This window comes from Brassica oleracea, chromosome C6, assembly GCF_000695525.1.
Source record: "Brassica oleracea var. oleracea cultivar TO1000 chromosome C6, BOL, whole genome shotgun sequence".
NCBI lineage: Eukaryota > Viridiplantae > Streptophyta > Magnoliopsida > Brassicales > Brassicaceae > Brassica > Brassica oleracea.
Window position 1 is genome coordinate 36,155,614 of NC_027753.1, and position 19,687 is coordinate 36,175,300.

The following is a 19,687-nucleotide window of genomic DNA, read 5'->3' on the forward strand; positions in this document are numbered from 1 at the left end:
ATGATTGCTTTCATATTATTCAACCAAAGACATTTGATGTTTGAGATATGTTAGCAAATGAGCATTTATCTAGACATAGAGCTTGCTTAGAATTGTGTATAGGCTTAAGGTTGATAGTTTGATTGATCGTTTGTCATCCTTAGTTCGATACTTGATCACTCGAGGTCTAATCCCTATGCCCATGAGTTCTCTTTTCCCTTAGTCAAGAAAGTATCATTTTGTTATTGCTTTCTAGTATTAGTAGTAGTTTAAAACCCATCTAAATCATTGGTTGCACTTAGATTAAGTGAGTACTTGCATTCTCAGTGTTTTGATATCCCTCAGAACTGGTTCGACAATCACTATACTACAACATTTGTCTTAGGAGCCTTGAAAACTCCTAACATCAGTTAACCCGGCTTTCAGATCGTTTCTTAGGCGTTCAGGAGCCATATAGAGAGCGGGAAACACCCGGAGAACTACATTAAGATCAAAGTTGAAGAGCTAGGAGACCGAAGCTTCTGGCTTAAGCGAGGGGTTATACGTTTCTCAGCATCTAAGGAGATGATCAAAATCAGAGACGAGTGTTCTCTTTCTTGACCTATTCGTGTCCTCCTTCATACAAAGCATAAGTTACCAACAAAACACCAAGTTTTAGTGTAAGATGCAACTTAAGAAAATGAAATTTCAACATTACATACGGTAATAAAAACATGGGTACACAAACTAAAGCACTATAAAACACTGAAGACAAAGGCTGCTTTGGTCTCTTGACCTTAGTATTGTACAAAACTAAAACTCACGTGACCTACAAGAAATACATAAAATGAAACTTTGAGATGTCTATAAAGAGAGAAAGAAGTGTCAAAGTAGAAGAAGATCTACTGTAACTATTGTGTCTTCACTACTTCACTCTCTTTTATCTTCCTCCAAATCTTCTTCTGCATCTTCTTGGTCAGGCAAAGATCTAGCTTCTGAGAGGCTCTTGGCTTCATGAGAAGGAACTGGAGATGGTTTAATGAGGGTTAGTGTGTAATCATCCTTCTCAAACTCCCCACTTGAATCACCAGAAGATCCAGAGAATGCATACCTACAAGAACAACCGCATAAGCTTCTTATAGCATATCAAAATCTTCTTCTTGGACATGGTGTTACCTCGTCGAGTTCTGAGATGGAGCCCAGAGAGAGCATATAACAATCAGGAGCGAGAAGGAGAGAAGCTGCCAAAAGGCTGGAATGATCCAAGCGTTTTGCCAATGCTCATTGTAAACATCTTTAGACTTGAAGTAAAGCTGCCACAAGTTAAAAACATTAGTACACATCTCATTCTCACACACTACTAAGGTGTTTGTTACATTACCTCGTAGCAAATCCAACCAACGGAAACCAAGATAGCTACAGCCAAAGCATTAGTGAACTTCCTGTACACATCCAGCTTCACCAACAACCTCCTCGTCTGAAGCTTCTTGAAAGTAGCGGAAAGCGACTTGAATATCCATATGATGAAGAAAGCATCCAACACCGCAACGGGGAGAACCAAAAACAGTCTCGCTTTCCCTGAGAAGTCGCTCACAGCACCAACATTCTCCAACAGCTCAAGAGTCTCGGAAGCAGCGAAGAAAGTGACACCAAGCATGATCACCTTCGATGTAAACCCACCAAGCGTGGGCCTCACGACACCGTACCCCATCGAAACCATAAGGATGATGAGACGTGCGCACGTGCGTTTGATAGACCCAAACGTGACTGCCCATACGGTGATCACGGTCGGTCTCACACCTGTCTCGTTGAACTCAGCGTAGTCGAAGTACCAAAGCGCCATCTCACACATCCCTAACGTTATCACAAGCGTTACGCAGTTCTGCAAGGGGAGCACTTCTCTCCAGAACCTAGCGCACTGGGAGAACCAGAAGACGCCGAGAAGGACAAAGGCGAGAGACATGAACCCGTGGAAGTACATCAACGGAGCCATTCTACCTGGTAAGTATCCTCCAGGGTTTTTCCAGATCGTTTTGCCTTCAACAACCAAGTCCTTGAGAGCAGGATCACAGTGGATGAAGTAGAGGTTGTACATTCCTGTCCTAGTGATCTGAATCGATCTTGTAAGCAGCGTAGCAGACAAATCGTTCTCAAGAAACGAAACACCAAAGACTTGAGGCCAGGAGGAGTCTTTAGAAGAAGGATGGTGGATGATCTCTCCGTGTGAGCAAACACCGAGTTTGGCGAGATCAGATGTGCAGCAGACAGCTCTCTGTCCGCCGTAAGCTGATCCTCCGATGTTCTCCCTGTCTTCTACCTCGAAAAGGACGGCGTGGATTGGTAATGAGGAGGTGTTGGAAGCTTCCTCAGGTCTCCGGAATGTGATCTTCTCGAAACTGTTAAATGCATTCAAAGTAAGAGACTTTCAGAGAGAAGCAGCTACGATGATACTCAAAACACAAGGAAAGTTCAAAACTTGACACGTGGAAGCAATGCTTACTCAGAGAGGACACACACAGAGTTTACTATGTACATGATTCGATTCAGAGAGGATACACACAGAGTTTCAAAGTAAGATGTTACTCAAACACAATGAAAGTTACACTCTTTGACACGTGGAAGCAATGTGCATGATTCAGAGAGGACACACACAGAGTTTCAAAGTAAGAAACTTTCACAGAGAAAACAGCTAAGATGTTACTCAAACACAATGAAAGTTCAACTCTTTGACACGTGGAAGCAATGTTCAGTACAAACAGCGTTTCAAAGTAAGAAACTTTCACAGAGAAACAGCTAAGAACTGTAAATAAACGAACTAAATCAGCTCTAAGATCCAACTCGTAGACGAAGAATCCTAATGGGTTCTGATTAAAAAGTCAGATCCTAAGCAGATTTAAAAGAGGAAACTTTAGTTAAAGAAATGGAAACAGACAAGTTTACCGGATAAAGGAGGAGAGGGAATCAGAGTCGGAGGTGAAGTTGTCGGAGGGAGAAGAGGAGTAGATGCCTTCGCTGCCGCCGTGGAAGACAAAGGCGTTGCCTTTCGACATGAATCTCTCGCTTCGGTACTCATGCACCGACGCTTGTAGCAAAGAAGGCGTCAGGGATAGTAGCGAAAGAAGGAGAAGAAGATGAAGCGACATTGAAACCGAGGAGAAGAAGCAGAGATCTGAAGAGGAGAAAAAGCTGATGACTGTAAGGACGTCAGTGAGAAACTGAGATGTGTCAAATGAGTTTTGATCGTACGGCTGTCAATAGGTTGCCCCTTTGATCGTTTCTAGATGTTGGAAGGTTCTACTGAAATGGTTGAACCTATAAGCCTCTGGTTTAGTCAGAGGGTTCAGCCGACAACTATATCCTCGATTTTATAATGGGCCTTTTGTGGGCCTTTTAACTGTGTTTTGAAATATATGGTCCATGAAAACTGGATTTCATATTTAGGAGATGAACCTAGAAGTAGTCGTGTTGGAAGTTAAGCTCATAAAATGAAAACTGGCCGATTCTAAAACTGTTATCACAAACAAAAAGCCATATAATTTTTTTTGTAACATGAAGATTCTATCCTAGGCAGAAATCTTTAATCTCAAACTCAAAACTACACCATGTAATATTAGTTTCATTCTAAGTGTCATTTAAATTCTAGAGCATTTAGGTTTTGTTTTTGATATTTTTTTTCGGTTAAGATATTGATACGCGAAGCAATTGTTTAGGACGCGTTTCTTTCTCTTAAATTATTTTTTTTCACCGCTCTCTAGAAAGTTCGCCGTTTCTCATATTTTCTGTGCTCCGGCGGTCGCCGCGTCCTCCTTTCGCGGTCGTCGGAGGCCTGCCTCCTTTTGTCTCCGCTTCTCCTCGTCTCTCCCTGTAGTCTTTTCTGTTTTGCGGCGGAGGGCAGCTAGACGAGTCAACCTCTTCCGGTCCAGATCCAAAGCTCACGTCGTAGATCTAGGAGGCTCTCGGTACGGTAAGTGGTGCTTGAGGACGGCGTTCGCCTTGTCGCACTTGTCTCCTCCTCTCGGTTGTGGTCTTTGTCCGGTGAGATTTTCCAGATCTCGTTTGGCTCTTCAGGTCAGGCGTCGCGTGGGTCGTCGGTGGTCTCTTCCAAGGGTTCTCCTCCTCCTTCAGTGTGGCTTGTGGCTGTCGTGGGGTTGGGGCTCTTCTCGGAGGTCCGGTCTAGAGCTTTCTGCTCCGGGCTCAAGTTTAGAGTTTTGTTTTCCACCGGTGGTCTCTGGTGGATTGCGTGGAGGCTTCTGAGGTTGGGTCTCGACTTTCCTCTTGATTGTCTCCGGTGGCGACGCTATGTGGTTAGCTTCGGTGCTCCACTTCAAAGCATGTCTTGCCGGTGGTGTGGCGCTCATCGCCCCTGTCTTTCCTCCATGTGCTTCTTGCAGGTACTATTGCTCTGATGTGGGTTGTAGTGATCGTTTTTGATTAGTGACAGGCTGTCAATTGGGCATTTGTGTTGTGCTCTCGTTCGATGTTAGCTGCTCCGGAGGTGTGTACCCTTCCGGTCCCTTTGTTCTATATGAACCTTCGGTTAAAAGGGTGTATACGGTCACGGTAGGCGGATTTGGAAGCAGCAATCTTCGAGTCTTCCTTTCGTACGAAGGCATCGTCGGATTGTGTCACTACCTAGTGCCGTCGGTCGTGGTTCGTGTCGGGTGGAGAGTCGGTTTGTGCTTGTGATTCTTTGGACTGGTTTGTGTTCGGTGGGTCTCTAGGAAGCTGTGAGCACCCTGCGTTCAAGGTTTGAGGAGGCCTTTCTCTCGGGCTCCTTCCTGCTCCGCTCCTGGTTCCCTGGTCTGAGCTTGCCTCATTGCCTTCTGTTGCTCTGACTTCATCTCTCACCATTAATGTGCTTATGTTCTTGTACTGAAACTTGTTGTTTATTTTTCTGCACTTCTACTAGTCATCTTGTAATTTCTGTCAAAAACCCAAAATTTTGGTATAATAAATTTAACATTTTACCAAAAAAAAAAACAATTAAGAGTCCTCATCACTCTATGGTTCAGGTTGTCTTCCACGACGACACTTTTAGAGCGGATAACCTCCTTATTTAGCAATATTCTAGTGACCATAGCCGATGAGAATAAAAAGGCATATTGTAGTGCCAAGTGTGGCACTTTGTTGGCTCTTAATCTTATGGAGAAAGGTGAGCAAGTAGTATCACAAGTTAAAAAAAACACTTGGATGAAAGTTTAGTCAATAGATTTAAGGTTGAAGAATACAGAGCCTCAACAATCCTAATTAAATGTATTTTTAATAATTTTAACTTAACTCATAGTTAAGGAACCCACCAAATTGATTTATGCTTGGAATCCATATAATTGCATGGCAATTCTGGTTGAAACGATGGTTGTCCTAATCTACTTGGATGCTTTCGTTTAGGACCCACACAGTTTGTGTGATTAACAACTTTATTGAATAAATATGACAGAACAGAACAAAGTGTAAAGAAAAAAAGAGAGTGACGAAGTCTTTATATAAAACTAAGGTTATCCACCTGAAAATACACAACTACATACATGTATGTATATATATAATTCTCTCCTTATATACACACATGTATGTACTCGTATAAATGTTTAATTTACTGTATTCCAATGTTTTAGTTTCCAGAACGTGTTTGGTTTTATGGACTCAAACATGCAAAAAAGAGAAACTCATGGGATCTACAGATACCCATAAACTTTCATCAGAAGGAAAAAGAAAATTGATTGAATCACTTCTTTTTGAATTTTCCGTGTCTTGATATGAATGAAGATCCTCTATCTGCAAAGACATAAGATCCAATATCAGATTCAGAATTAGAACAAGCAAAACTAATGAAATTAATATTCATTATTCAGTTTGATTATTACCTGTACTTTCTTGTAAGGACATGAAAAAGGGAGAAGTGGGATCAGATCTCAAGAACAATGACTACAACCAAAAGAAGAAGATCGAATCAGCTCATGAAACCATTTTTAGTTTTAATTTTAAGAAATCAAAAGATATGAAACTCACAATCAGAATCTGTTTTGACCCATTTACACCCATCGCTACTACTACTACTTCCTTCTTCTTCCTCATTCTTTAGTGAAAGCTGTTGCTCGTCTTGCACGTATTTCTTCATTGGTGTTTCCTTCGAGGGAGCTTGAGCATTAATCTTCTTGAGTAGCATCACCCTCAGTAACTGTGTATATCGTGTAAATAATGAGTTACATGAACAAAACACTTTAATTAGTACATTAAGTGAGCTTCAGTAAAATACCTTTTCCATTCTTGATTCTTGAAACGTGTCTCTCAAGATAGGTTTAGGAAGAGGAGAGAACCCTTCTGTACAGACAAACATCTTCTTGAGGAGATAAGAGACAGAGGTTTTGCTCAAATCTTTCTTAGTCTTCTTCTTCTTACTGTTACTCTCTGTAGAAATGGCTTTGCATCTTCCCAAGATAACACTGATCGTACGCTCAATGTCTTCTTCGTTCTCATCACAATCTCCACCACCACCAGAAAGAGCGTTGCTGATTCGTCTATCGACTTCAAGACTCGAAGGACAATTCAAGAATCTATCCAGAGGAAGATTCGCAAGTTCTCTATTCACATCGGACTTCCTCTTCTTGTTCTTTCTTGTCAAGAGCTTCGTCAGCTCCTTCTGAAGTTTCCCAACTTCCTCCGGAGTGAAATCTTCTAGGTCACCGGAGGGTGAAAGATCTTGATCTCTATCTTGCGCTTGACCTTCCACGTGCACGTTAGAGGGCTTCTCTTCTTGAACAGTCTCTATTGGTGTTTGCTCTTTGGCCACACTACCGAACGTTCCAATCGCAAGTAGTCCATGAGGCCAGTCGCTGAACTCCTCTCGTGGTTGATCTATGATTTACAAACATAATAAAATAAAAATTATGAGAGAGCCAGTTAATTGGGAGGGTTGCTTTGCACATGTTTCAAGTAGACAACAACTTTGGTAGATTAAAAGGTTTGTTCCAACGGTAAGTAGACAATAGAATCTAAGTTTGTGTAAACTTTAACTTACGAGAAGAAGCAGAGGATGTACTTGGTCTATGAGTGTTCCCTTGTTTCCCATGTAGCTTGTTCTGCATCCATCCAAAGAGCTGAAAAAAAACATTTATGAGTACTTATGTTTATTTTCAGACACCATTTGAGATATCAATGAATATGAGTAATGAAACTAACCTTCATGTTTTAGTAGTGACCACCACGAATAAGAAGAAGCAGGAAAAATGTGGAAAAGGCTATATAACTAGGGTTCTCGATGAATCAAGAAGCTTAAATACAAATAGGAATGCAAAAATAAGATCTTTGAATATATTCTTTTGATGAATCAAGAAGCTTAAATACAAGTAGGAATGCAAAAATAAGATCTTTGAATATATATTTTTGATGAATTTGATGGTTTCAAGTTCCAAAAATTGACGGTCTTAGTTCTTCGTCCAGATTCACTTCTTCAAAAAGAATAATGAAGAAGGAAATATTTTTTTTTTGTAGTAAACTGTGTATTTGTTTTGTTAACTTCTGTTCAGATCACCCTCTTCTTTATACAGCTCACGACGTACGACTCATATCCCCATGCAAACCATGGAAGTCCAACGAAACATTCTTCCGTGCATATTTAATTCGTATTATAGCTTAACTTAATTTTTTTAAAATGTAGTTTTTTTTTTTGCTAAATAAAATGTAGTTAATAACTTAGTATTATAAAATGATTAACTAATATACTTAAAATATTGATTTTGTATCGGAGAGAACGTCACGGCTTTGATCATAGTTCATATAAACGGCACTTCGTATGATGAAGTCTCCTATATCTTTTTACCATATTTCGACTATCTATAAAAGGAGAAAAAGAGTTACGTTGAATCCCTAGAAAAGTATTTGTTTTGTCATTGACTGGTTACTATGTTGACACGAAGATATAGAGGCTTGTACACATTTTGTTATTTGCGTGTTATTTTCGTCTAGTTTATCATTTTTTCTTGTGATCATATGAGATATCGTTATGTTATGTATGTTGGCTACTTGGCGTGTTCCTCTAATTAAGTGCACGCAAAAGTTACCATTAAAGCTTCAATTGGTGACCCGAAAATGAGTATAAAAAAGTTGGACAAAATTTTATTTAAAGAACTGAATTGGAAAAAAAATTAAATATGGAAGAATAATCGTTCTTTATCAAATTTGGAAGAGGAAAATACTCTTCATTAATTCATCAATATATGAGAAACGCAGAAGGATATATATGGTGGGGCCTATATATTCTAAATTTGACAAAAAAAATCAACTTAATTAGTATCAATTTTGAGGAACAACAAATTAATCATCATTTTTTTAAAAAAATATGGCCACCAATCGAAGCCTAACAGTTTTTTTTTAAATGATATTATTTTCTAGAATATTTTATTTGTAATGGGTTTGTGCGGATGGAATATACTCCTTTACTTAAAATGTTTTAGAAAATACTTGATGCTTCAAACAACATTTCTTACGTTTTTGACATTTATTAAGCCTTAAAATTTATTTTAAATTAACTTCAACTTTATTAGAAATCGTTTACAAATAATATGTTATTGTATTTTTATAATTAGTTAACTTACTTATTTTAATATGGGGTTTTAAAGAAAATAGATATATATATATATAATATACATTGCCAATGTTCAAAACTAAAAATTATACATGAAAATATATAAACAGATGGTAAATCTGGTAAATGAAAAGGTCGCAGAAAAGGAATGTTGGTAAATTGTATGAAACAGCTATCGTTTTAATACTTTCAAAACTAAAAAAAAAAAAGCAAAACAATCGCTTTTTAATTTGTGACCTCATTCGAGTTCATGATAAAAAATTTCTGATCCACTCGTAAGTCTAATATAAAATTCTAGAGAATTTCAGAAAATTCTAAGAGGGAAAGAGACAGAAAGAAAGGGTGAAAATTTTAAAGGCAAACCCCCACGAAAGAACTCGTGCCATTGTCCCCTTAGACCAACCGCAACGGTCGGTTTATTGAGTACTTAGCTCGCGGTTTTAGGAAAAATAGAATTAAAAAAATTTAATTAAGTACGGTTTATTAAGGACCGTAACTTAATTAGAAGGCTGGAAGGATTGAATCCTTACCGACGTGTCATCCCTTCCCCGGTTCGATGTCGGGATGAATTTGGTTCAGGGAAAAAAAAATTAAACGCGAAGGAGATTAAAAAAAAAAAAGCTCCGGGCGATCGAAGAGGCGACAGACGACTTGGTGATATCGAAGGTAAATCGAAGCCTCCTATCGTTCGTTTATGGATTTGTTTTGGTCGGATGTTGTTCTCCTCGAGATTTAGGGTTTCTTTTCAGTTTTAAATCGATTTGGGGATATTTCGATTGAAGTTAGGGTTTCGAATGATTTGGGGATGACGATTCGAATTGATTAGGCTTTGAATACGATTTTGTTTTCCTTCGATTGATTTAGTATTGATGTTTAATTTCCATCTTATTCTCTCAGGTTACGGAATCATGGGCCAAGATTATAGCTATAGCCAACCGTCGTCTTCAGAAGTGAGTTTAACTTGGCTTCTTCAAGAAGAAGCAGATGTGTATGCCGATGAAGCTCAGAGTAGGTTGAACCTTCAAGTCCCTGTTCAGTACGTTCCTCAACCTGATGTCGAAGAAGGAATCCCGAAGACATGTTACTGTGGTGGTGACCCTGTAGTCGCAACATCTTACACACCGAGATATCCAGGGAGAAGGTATTTCACATGTCAGAACGTAGACGACGACGACTGCCATGTTTGGAAGTGGTGGGATGTGGCCGTTACGGAGGAGTTGAGTGACATTCAGACACAACTTAGGCAGCTCAAGGACCAAGGTAACGAGAGTGAGGAGAAAGTGGTTAAGCTTAAGGAGACAGTTTGTGAGCTAGCTAAGAAGAATTCAGGGGTTACCACGGGCTTCCACTTGCTTTGTTGTTTAATTGGTGGTCTCGTAATAGCTCTCCTGCTTATGTGTCTGCCGGGTTAGTTCTATACTTGTGCTTGTGTTTAGTGTTTCTTAAGTTATTTAAAAGCTTTTAACTGTTTCGTGTAATGTGTGATCAGGGGCAGGGTCCAAAGCTTGAAGCGGGAGTGTCTCACCTCGACACTGTGTATATAAAAGGTACTAACTGTAACAACTTCCATCTTTCTTGTTGTTTTTGATAAGTATAGTTACCAAGTAACTACTCGGATTTGATAACTTGAAATGTTTTAAGAGTTGAAAAATTAAATGAAAAATGTTTTCTATCTTCCTAACCTCTCCGATTTGATTGGTGTTAAATGATAATTTTAAATGCTAGTGAATTTCTATCTACCTTTCTTTAACTTGTGTGTACTTGAAAACTTTAAATCCTCTACTTAAAGGCTCTGTGTTAGTAGTTGAGTAACACAGAGTTATATCTAGTAAACCATGGATACCCCTAGTTTTGTTAACCTCCTCAATAGCCAAAATCCCGTTGATCTTGATGCACCTGAACATGTTTGGATGAGTAGCCAGAGTTCAAATGTTAAGGAGAGGCGTAAGTGGTCTCCCAAAGAGGATAAAATCCTGATTGGGGCTTGGCTTAACACAAGCAAAGACGCTGTGGTGAGCAATGAGCAGAAAGCTGACGCTTTCTGGAAGAGAATCGTTGATTACTACAATGCAAGCCCTCTCTTGGTTGGGACAGCACCTAGGGAGCTCGGTCAGTGCAAGCAGCGGTGGGCGAGGATTAACGAGGGCGTCTGTAAGTTCGTTGGCTGCTACGACGCGGCTCTGAGGTGCCAGAGTAGTGGTCAAAACGAGGATGACGTGATGAAAGCTGCCTTGGACTTCTACTACAACGACCACTCCATCAAGTTCAACCTCGAACATGCTTGGAGGGAGCTCCGGCATGACAGTAAATGGTGCTCAACCTATCTGCCTAAGGAGGGGCCTAAGGAGAAGCGCAAGCAAGTGTTGGAGGTTGATGGAGATGAGGAAGTGAGAGAACCTGAAGCAAGACCTATCGGGGTAAAGGCTGCAAAAGCTGTTCTAAAGAGGAAGAAGAGCAGTAAGGAACTTGAGTTGTCAAAGTTAGAGGCCCTGTTTGAAATAAAACAGAAACTCTCTAACCAAAAAATCCTAGAACGTTTGATAGCCAAACAAGACCCCCTCTCTGAGATGGAAACATCACTTAAAAACAAACTAATGTCTGAGATGTTACAGTAAGGTATGTTTATAGTTTTGAATATAATTTCACTTGCAGGGTCACGGGTGCATTTTAGACTTGTCACATTTTGAGGACATGTGAAGCCAGCTCACGGGTGAAGTAAGCTCACGGGTTCCTCTGTCATGACTTGTCCTTTCATCTCTAATTTGGCCTTATGTACTTCTATAAGTTGGCGTAAAGCCTCGGTTTAGGTAGCACTTGTAGTTCACTTGTTTCTTTAGCTTTCTGTGTACTTGAAAACCGTTGTATTGGCGTGAAGCCTCGGCTTGTATTGACATAACTCCAGCACTTTGTATCAGTTGTAAGCAGGTACTTGTTTCTTTGTTATCTATGTATGGCTTGTGGTTCTTTCGGATTGTATTAATGTGATCAGCTTCGTGTATCGCTTGTGAATTTTAAACAAATTTAAATAAAAAAAAATTACAAAGCATATGGAACTCACTTGAGAATTTTAAACAATTTTAAAAAAAAAATTACAAAGCATATGTCTTCACTTGTGAATTTTTTAAAAAAAATTTTTACAAAGAATATGTCTTCACTTGTGAATTTTAAACAATTTTTTAAAAATATATACAACATTTTAGCAAACTATTTAGATAACAGAAGTCTTCACTTGTAAAATTTACAACACAAGTGTTTTTTTAAACAAAAAATTAATTAACAATCTTCATTTTCAGTGAAGGATTACGAAGTAAACACACAAAATGTCATCATCTTCATCCGACGAACTCGAAGAAAGACTAGAAGAAGTTTTTGACGACATTTTGGAGGACACATACAACAACATAGTGGATTCCCATCACAATAACCCAGTTAGACGTCTTTATATAGAACGCGATCGAGAAACGGGACACGAACGTTTATGGAATGATTACTTCTGCGAGAATTCGACTTTTCCCCCCAACTTATTCAGACGTCGTTTCCGCATGAACAAAGACTTATTCATGCATATTGTCCATCGCCTTTCAGATGACGTCCCTTTCTTTCGTCAGTCAAGAGATGCAACCGGGAGGCCCGGTCTTTCTCCACTACAAAAATGTACGGCTGCTATTCGTCTCCTCGCTTATGGTTCTGCAGCTGACGCAGTTGACGAGTATCTTCGACTTGGTGAATCCACGGCACTTTTGTGTTTACATAAGTTCACAGAAAACATAATACGGTTATTTGGAGATGAGTATCTACGAAGACCAACTCCAGAGGATCTCCTCTGGATTTCAAGATCTCAATCTCTCTATACACTATCTTTAACTTCCATCAAATAACTGAGTCACAGGATCGGGAGCTTGCAGTCAAGTGGTGGATAAAAATTTGGGAAGTCACCACATTTCAGGTTCGATCCACCTGTCATGCGAAACTAAGTCACATTTTTTTGGTCATTCTACACGGATATGGGCTACTGCATTTCTGCCCATTTGAATACCCGGAAAAAGGTATATCCGTGGACTGCACCTCCCACTTGGAGATTAGGTATGTATCTTTAATAGATTCAGATTTAACTCTTTTTTTCTCAAAAAAAATAACAGAGTCATGGACTCACAAATATAATGTTATGGACGTGCAACTCATTTTATATATTTAACTTTGATAACCGTGGAGATTCTAAAAGTTTTTTTGGTCCAAAAATTAATTTCACGAGGCCCATAAAAATCCGGATTTTCTTTCTACTTTAACTCATTTTATCTTTTAATGGCAATCTAATCATCTATATTATTACACTTCTGATGGTGCCACGTTACTGTTACAATATATGTATTTATTTTTTTCTATAGTATATCAAAATTTAAACTAATTATGGAATTTATATATATGACCATACGAAACCTTTAACTTGAGGGGTTATGGTCTAGTAGTGATTAACTTGAGATCAAAAGTCTAATACGGTGAAACCACCAGGATTCGAGTTCCGGCCATTGGAGAATTAACTTTTCGGCATTGTCAGAGCCAGAGGACTGACACATGGCAACACGTGACTAGTCTGGACTACTTTTGTAGGGCTAAGATACCGTTGTATAATTAAAAAAAAAAACTTTTTTTTACTCTGATTTATTATGATCTTACAATTATCAGAAATATTAAATAGACGGTTCGACAACCGATAATATTATCTGCCTTATGAAGATTTACACTTAACTGCATCATCTGATCCGTCCTATGAAGATACACGCCTGACCGAATTTACTTCCACCATGTTGAAGATCCTTTGTAAGCCTTTCTTCCGTAGTCTGCATAATTTTCTAATAATCGCTTTCGCCGAAAATTAAAATCTGGATTTCATGTAATGTGCAATCTGCAAAAAATTGTATAGTCTGAGATTCGAATTCCAGATTTTGGTGCACAAGCATTCAAATCTTAATCACTAGGACACACGGTCTTTCCACCAACCATACGAAACCTTTGTAGACCATATGTGTGTACATCTCACCAAAATCGATATTGATTTAGTGGTTTGACTAAGATGGTGATTGTTACCATAAAGTATTTGATGACTGATAATGCATCTATAAGCATTATCCATTTGATATATTTTTAAAAGATTTGTTTAAATATAAGAATTTAAACAATATTAAATCTTTCGCTTTTTTAATATGTGATATCTCCGTTCCTAAAACATAATATTAATTAGGAATTGTAAATATAACATGGTGAGTTGATTGTTCTGAAAATACTAGTAGACGTGAGCTCTGATTAGTAATCTTAGAGCATCATTATCGCCGTATACTAACAAGAGTTTTAAAGTATGGATCCCGCAGAGTTCACTAAAAATGTATGTAGAAATAGCGAGATAAAAGACGTTTTCGGTCTGTTTTTAGTGATGTTTGCGGATCCTACTGACACATGGCAGTCCGCAATTAGTTCTTTCTTTAAAAAAAAAATAATAATAGAAAACACAAAATGATTTATGCAATAATGGTGCTCTTGTGTTATGGCAAAAAGACGGAGTAGTTCTTTGCTTCACTGTTTTAAATCACATGATTATGCAATACAATTCTCAAATATTTTTCAAATCCGTAATATAAATAAATAAAAAACACAATCCTGAAATGTTTATTATTTGCACGTAGGACTGAGAACTGAGAAGTGTGATGAAAAGAAAGGAGACAAAGGGAAAGCAATAAAAAGCAGTTCGCTTTATCTTCGGAAGCTTGAGCCCACCACGCCACTCCCAATCACGTTGATTCTTGTCAAATAGACATTCGCCACATCATTCTTATCTTTTGTCCATTTGTCTGAAATCGAACAACTACTTTGGTTTTATTTAGATGATGATTGTTTACATTAGTTTTTCGTTTTTAGATTTTGGATCGTGGTTTTTAAGTTTTAGATTTTGGTTTTTGATTTTCAGCTTTTGATTTTGGTTTTTAGTTTTTAGATTTTGGTTTTGCTTTTAGTTTTTTTTTATAAAATAAGCAATACATTGTTTTAAAATAATATTTTTTTAATTACCATTAAAATTTATCAAAAAATAGTGGCTGTTATTTAAAATAAAAACATCACCATGTTTTAAATTATTTTATTTTAAGTGTTATACTTAAATATAATTAATAAAATATCTATAAACTATAAAAATTAAAATATTTAAAAATTTTGAAACTATTTATAAATTTTATTATATAAAATATTTTTTGTTTTTTAGAACTTGAATGGCTATTTTTCAAATTAATATAATATATTGTATTAATAAAATATTTTAAATTTTATAATTTTTAGTTGTTGTTTATTATGTATAATAATATTATTCAATAATTTGTTTATAGATATTAAGAATTAATTGGCTACAACTAATACTAAAATTATCTATATTTATTTACATATATGAAACACATTAATGAGTTTACATTAATGTTAAATGATAAAAAAAATTGTATGGGAATTTTATCTTTATGAAAATATTATTTACTTAATTATTAATTAATTAAAATATAGTATTTTATACAAAATAAAAAAAATTAGTTTTTATATTGAAAACCCACGAAAGTTGGTCTTTAGCTTTTCTTCATAAATTGGTTGAAATTTTGAAAAACTAGTTTCCCTAAATTTTAGGGAATCTATTTTTTAAAAATTTGATTGGCAAGTGAAAAATTTGATTGGCAAGTGATATGGTTTTTACAAAAACAAAAACTAAAAGCTAAAACTTGATTGGATAAAAAATGATTTTTACAAAAGCAAAAACTAAAAACTAAAACAAAAACTACAAATAATCAACCTCTTAGGCTCCAATGGTAACATCAGATTGAACGGTGCGGGACAAACGGTATAACTGCGGTGCGATTCTAATAGTTATAAAAACACATAGATATATGGTATATGTAAAGATTTTTGTTACTATTAACGGTTGGACGGTTCAGAACGGTTAAAACATTTGGAGCCTTAGGGTGTGACTGTACAGTCTTTGTAATAAATATTTTGGAGTAAAACAATTTACTCAAAGTTCAGCTGAAGTGTTACCAATCAGGTTGACTATTATTATTTTATTTTTATTCTGTGTACTATTGATTAAGTGGAAAATTACTTTTGTATTGACAAGAAAAATACAAATAATGCTACTTTTTGTTTTTCTTTCATTTTTCTACCTTTTAATATTTACTCTATTTTCACAAGTATAATAACTCTGCATTACTCCAAATTTTTCCACTCATAACCTTAGAAAAATTACTTTATTAATAAGTTACTAGAATATTACTTTTACAAGAGATTATAAATGAGTTGCTCAAAAAAAAAAAGAGATTATAAATGAATAAAATGTCGAGAAAAACGTGTATTGAGCTAACAGGTAAAGGCTACGGTGCCTCCAAATATGTAAAGCCTTTTCCCTCCACAGTTTGTTTTACGTTCATATTAATTAATAGTTGTTTCTTTGGAATATCACAGTTTTCTTACTGTATGAATGATACTCTAGTTTATGCACACAAAAGAAAAACCACATAACTTAGTACTCAAAGAAAATGCTTAAGTAATAATAAAACAATATTCTATATATCAAATACATTGTTATATGTAATATATTGATAACAAAATCGTTTTTATTTACAGATTCTGGTATATTTCCTAGGCATCCAGGTAATATCAAATGAATCTGTATCAAAACACTTAGTTTATTGAAAACTATTCATGCCTTTGATTATTAATTAGTACTTGAATCACTTCTCTATGATTATCATTTTATAATATTATTACTAAACACGCCACAAATCTCAGACCAAAATATACAGCGAAAATTTGTTGCAATTTCTAAACATCATTACAACAAAATATTTATACATTAGAAAATATCTAAATAAAACATATTCACTGTAGTTTTAGTAAGCAGATCAAGTTGACATTCATATAGTTTTGAATACTGATAAATAATGTGTCTATACAGTACACATAAATATATAGACTTACTTATAGAGGGGGTTATCTAATTCCAATAGCGTTTCATGTTACTAAATGAACTAGCATCATTGGAGGAAACATGCATATCTTATTTGTCCCCACAAAAACTTCGGTTTTACTTCAACTTCTTCCTTCGCCTTCTTCTCTTTTATCTCTTCTGGTTGTACTATTATTTAATTATCACTCGTATCTTCAGCAAAATCGAGACTTAATTAATTAAATACTAATCGGAGCGTTTGTGGCGACTTGACTATTTTGTCCCATATACCCATTTTAGGGGTTCTTAATTATTCGTTAATACTTTTCATCAATAAAATGTGTTAAAGATACTCCGTTAAGAGACCTGAACATTTATGTTTTCTATTGCAAGTCTCTTATTTAAGAGTTTTTTAAAAAAATTATTAAACAATTTTTTATTAAACTTAATTTTTTTTTTATTAAATAAAACATAGTAAAAGATAATATTTTAAACATAGATTTTTAAATAAAAACATGAAAACAAAGATTAGTAGGGATATCTGTAGAACGGTAAAATTTTCAAAGGTTTGATCAAAGTGTTGATCAAAATATTGATCAAATGTATCATCAATTGACCATTCTAAAGTGTTTTGCGAGGAAGAAGCCATATAGAAATTGTTTTTAATGGTTTTGTGATCAAAATTTGTGATCAAGAGAAGGAGAGAACGTGAACTTGTTTAGATCAGAATGTGTTTGGTCGTTTTGTTTGGTGAGATTATAATCCTATTAACCACACACAATTATAATCCAATTAACCACACACAATTATAATCCTATCAACAAGTAATGAAACAAATTGTTGATTGCTGAAAGAAACTTAGTTTGAAGACGAAAGAGTACTCAGCCTCCCAACAGAACTGATGTCGTCCATGAGCTTCAAAGATTTGACTCTTAACTTTCACCGATCCTTTAAGAATACAAACCAAAGATTCCCACATATTCATGTTCAGCGAATCTCCAACAAACGCAAGCCTTCTTTCTGTAATCATCTCCAGCAATTTGCCACCATTCAACCTTTTATATATAAATACATGCAACACCAACCATATAAGACAAAGTACTAGACTTTAAAGTCAAAATTAAAAGTTTTATCCTTTTACCTTGGTAAAATGCATTGCTTTGGCTTCCACTTCAATTTCTGAAACTCAACGTCGGGACTTCCGTTGGTTACACAAGTAAACTGCTCGTCGATCAGATTACACGAACCGGGTTTGTAAAGCGGATACGAGTCGTCTTTGACCAACTCTCCCTCGTGGAAATCGCAAACAGTAAATAAAGATTTTCTGTAAACAAAGTCATAATCAAATTCCTTAATAAATAAAAATCATCTGCTTTATTCTGGTAGATACAATTAAGCTTTTCATCAAAAAGTCTTCCTGTAAACACTAAAGCTTTAAGCTTTTCATCAAAAAGGCTAAATTAAGAACCTTTACGATTCAATACGATTTCACTAGAAGGATTCTAAATCACAATTGATCTAAGATAAAAATCTAAGAACCTTACCTCAGGGAAAGTAATCGTCAAGATAAGAAAATCTGAGGGAGAGAGAGCTAGCACTACAAGAAAACATGAGAGTAACGACTACCATTTACGACTACAAATGTGTAGTCGTAAATTAACTTCGACGTTACGTCTAACTTACGACTATGTTAAAGTCAGTCGTAACTTAGACGTAATTTTGCTACTAAAAGGTTTAGTCGTAAATTGGTCGTAAACTAACTTCGCATTTACGAACACACTTTCAGGTAGTCGTAATGTGGTCGTAAATGTACGACTAAATTACATCGACAAGCTACCATTTGATTAACGACCAATTTACGAGAAACGTAGTTGCACATTCGTGGTTAAGCTATTATCAAACGTAAATATGTTATTTATTATATAATTAATGAAGTTATATTTATATATATATATATGTTGATGATCCAGGTTGATTATGATGATCCATTCTATCCTCAGTGGTATCACGAATTGATACAAGGTCCGGTCGCTAAGGTCACCACAGCAACTATGTATTTCACACGAGGCTACACTTTTCACACTTACGAATATGGAACTCGGCGAGCAATAATGAACTATGGAGTATGTGTGAAAGGTAAAACTGATTTCTATGGAATCTTACAAGAGATCATCGAAGTGGAGTTCCCCGGCCTGGTGAAGCTGAAATGCGTTCTCTTCAAATGTGACTGGTTTGACCCACCGTCAATAGAGGTGTTCGGTATAGCAAGTTTGGAGTTGTTGATATAAATGCTTCACGGAGGTACAACAAATTTAAATCCTACATATTGGCTTCTCAAGTAGACCAAGTTTGTTTTATTCCATACCCGAGGATCAGACAATCTGGAATATCTTGGTTAGCCGCTATAAACGTTACACCTTGGGGCCGAGTCTTGACTGTTGAACAAACGCCTTTACAAGAAGATGTCGTAAGTGAAATAGAAGTACCTGAGCAAGCTACAAATGATATCTTACTTGTTGATCCACACAACCAGGGATATGAAGAACTTCAGACGATGCAGCAGACGAAGCCAACGAAGATGAATTTGAAGAAAATGATGAAGTGGATGATGTTTCTGATGACGAGTGATCGAGTTTGATTATGTTACAATGTTTGTGTTTTATTATATTATTAAACTCTTTGTATTGCATTACAAATAATATATAACTTATTATCATGTTTGCTCAACTATATATGAACTTAGTTTAAAAAACAATCTTTGTACTTTGGGGTTTAGAAGTGTATAAAACTTATGATGTTTGGAGTTTGGGATTTGGGGTTTCAGTTTTAGGGTATAAACACAAAACGAAGCTAATTAGTCGTAAAGTATGACTCAGTTACGACTAATCTTAATTCTTCCCACATTGGTCCCTAATTGGTCGTAAAGGACTTCATCCCACATTGGTCGAAATTTTAATTCTTCTTTACGACTATTAATCCTTATATGGGCGTAAATAAAAAAATTATTTAGTCCCTAATTGGTCGTAATATTATTTGGTCCCCCATTGGTCGTAAATTTACGTCTCCTTTACGACCGCTAGTATCTTATTGGTCGTAATATTACAACTCATTTATGACTAACACCAAAACTCTATATATACTCGGACCTCGCGAAGCCATTTGGTTGCTCATTCCCTTCT

The 19,687-nt window shown here is 36.2% G+C and overlaps 3 protein-coding genes across 5 annotated transcripts; 1 reads left to right on the forward strand and 2 right to left on the reverse strand.

The window, feature by feature from the left end:
* Positions 1–650: 650 nt before the first annotated feature.
* Positions 651–3,238, reverse strand: LOC106300855 (transmembrane protein 87B). The gene is made up of 4 exons (XM_013737109.1): positions 2,899–3,238; positions 1,340–2,354; positions 1,135–1,271; positions 651–1,069 (listed from the first exon to the last, which is right to left on the reverse strand). The coding sequence occupies exons 1-4, from the start codon at positions 3,099–3,101 to the stop codon at positions 889–891; spliced, it is 1,536 nt and encodes a 511-aa protein (XP_013592563.1). The 5' UTR covers positions 3,102–3,238; the 3' UTR covers positions 651–888.
* A 2,166-nt stretch (positions 3,239–5,404) lies between these two features.
* LOC106299200 lies at positions 5,405–7,468 on the reverse strand. The gene is made up of 6 exons (XM_013735329.1): positions 7,135–7,468; positions 6,974–7,052; positions 6,212–6,810; positions 5,965–6,133; positions 5,820–5,880; positions 5,405–5,730 (listed from the first exon to the last, which is right to left on the reverse strand). Exons 1-5 carry the CDS (start codon positions 7,138–7,140, stop codon positions 5,861–5,863), a joined length of 873 nt encoding a protein of 290 aa, XP_013590783.1. The 5' UTR covers positions 7,141–7,468; the 3' UTR covers positions 5,405–5,730; positions 5,820–5,860.
* A 1,537-nt stretch (positions 7,469–9,005) lies between these two features.
* LOC106299054 (glutathione S-transferase T2-like) lies at positions 9,006–11,453 on the forward strand. 3 transcript variants are annotated; one of them, XM_013735187.1, is made up of 4 exons: positions 9,006–9,205; positions 9,437–9,946; positions 10,029–10,296; positions 10,552–11,453. In XM_013735187.1, the coding sequence occupies exons 3-4, from the start codon at positions 10,258–10,260 to the stop codon at positions 11,152–11,154; spliced, it is 642 nt and encodes a 213-aa protein (XP_013590641.1). In that variant the 5' UTR covers positions 9,006–9,205; positions 9,437–9,946; positions 10,029–10,257; the 3' UTR covers positions 11,155–11,453. The 3 variants fall into 3 exon arrangements, with proteins under 3 accessions (XP_013590641.1, XP_013590642.1, XP_013590643.1); XM_013735188.1 differs by having other exon boundaries at positions 10,029–10,086; positions 10,567–11,453; XM_013735189.1 differs by having other exon boundaries at positions 10,029–10,086; positions 11,192–11,453.
* Positions 11,454–19,687: the final 8,234 nt, after the last annotated feature.

What these genes read in the sequence shown, in the direction of transcription:
- LOC106300855 (XM_013737109.1), bottom strand. Translation starts at nt 3,101, where the DNA reads ATGTCGCTTCATCTTCTTCTCCTTCTTTCGCTACTATCCCTGACGCCT. An exon ending in TCCCTCTCCTCCTTTATCCG is followed by an intron (nt 2,355 to 2,898) that starts GTAAACTTGTCT and finishes TGCATTTAACAG; the next exon opens with TTTCGAGAAGATCACATTCC. An exon ending in TTGGTTGGATTTGCTACGAG is followed by an intron (nt 1,272 to 1,339) that starts GTAATGTAACAA and finishes AACTTGTGGCAG; the next exon opens with CTTTACTTCAAGTCTAAAGA.
- LOC106299200 (XM_013735329.1), bottom strand. An exon ending in AAGAATCAAGAATGGAAAAG is followed by an intron (nt 6,134 to 6,211) that starts GTATTTTACTGA and finishes CGATATACACAG; the next exon opens with TTACTGAGGGTGATGCTACT. An exon ending in GGTCAAAACAGATTCTGATT is followed by an intron (nt 5,881 to 5,964) that starts GTGAGTTTCATA and finishes TTTTGGTTGTAG; the next exon opens with TCATTGTTCTTGAGATCTGA.
- LOC106299054 (XM_013735187.1), top strand. Translation starts at nt 10,258, where the DNA reads ATGCTAGTGAATTTCTATCTACCTTTCTTTAACTTGTGT. An exon ending in TACCTTTCTTTAACTTGTGT is followed by an intron (nt 10,297 to 10,551) that starts GTACTTGAAAAC and finishes AAAGACGCTGTG; the next exon opens with GTGAGCAATGAGCAGAAAGC.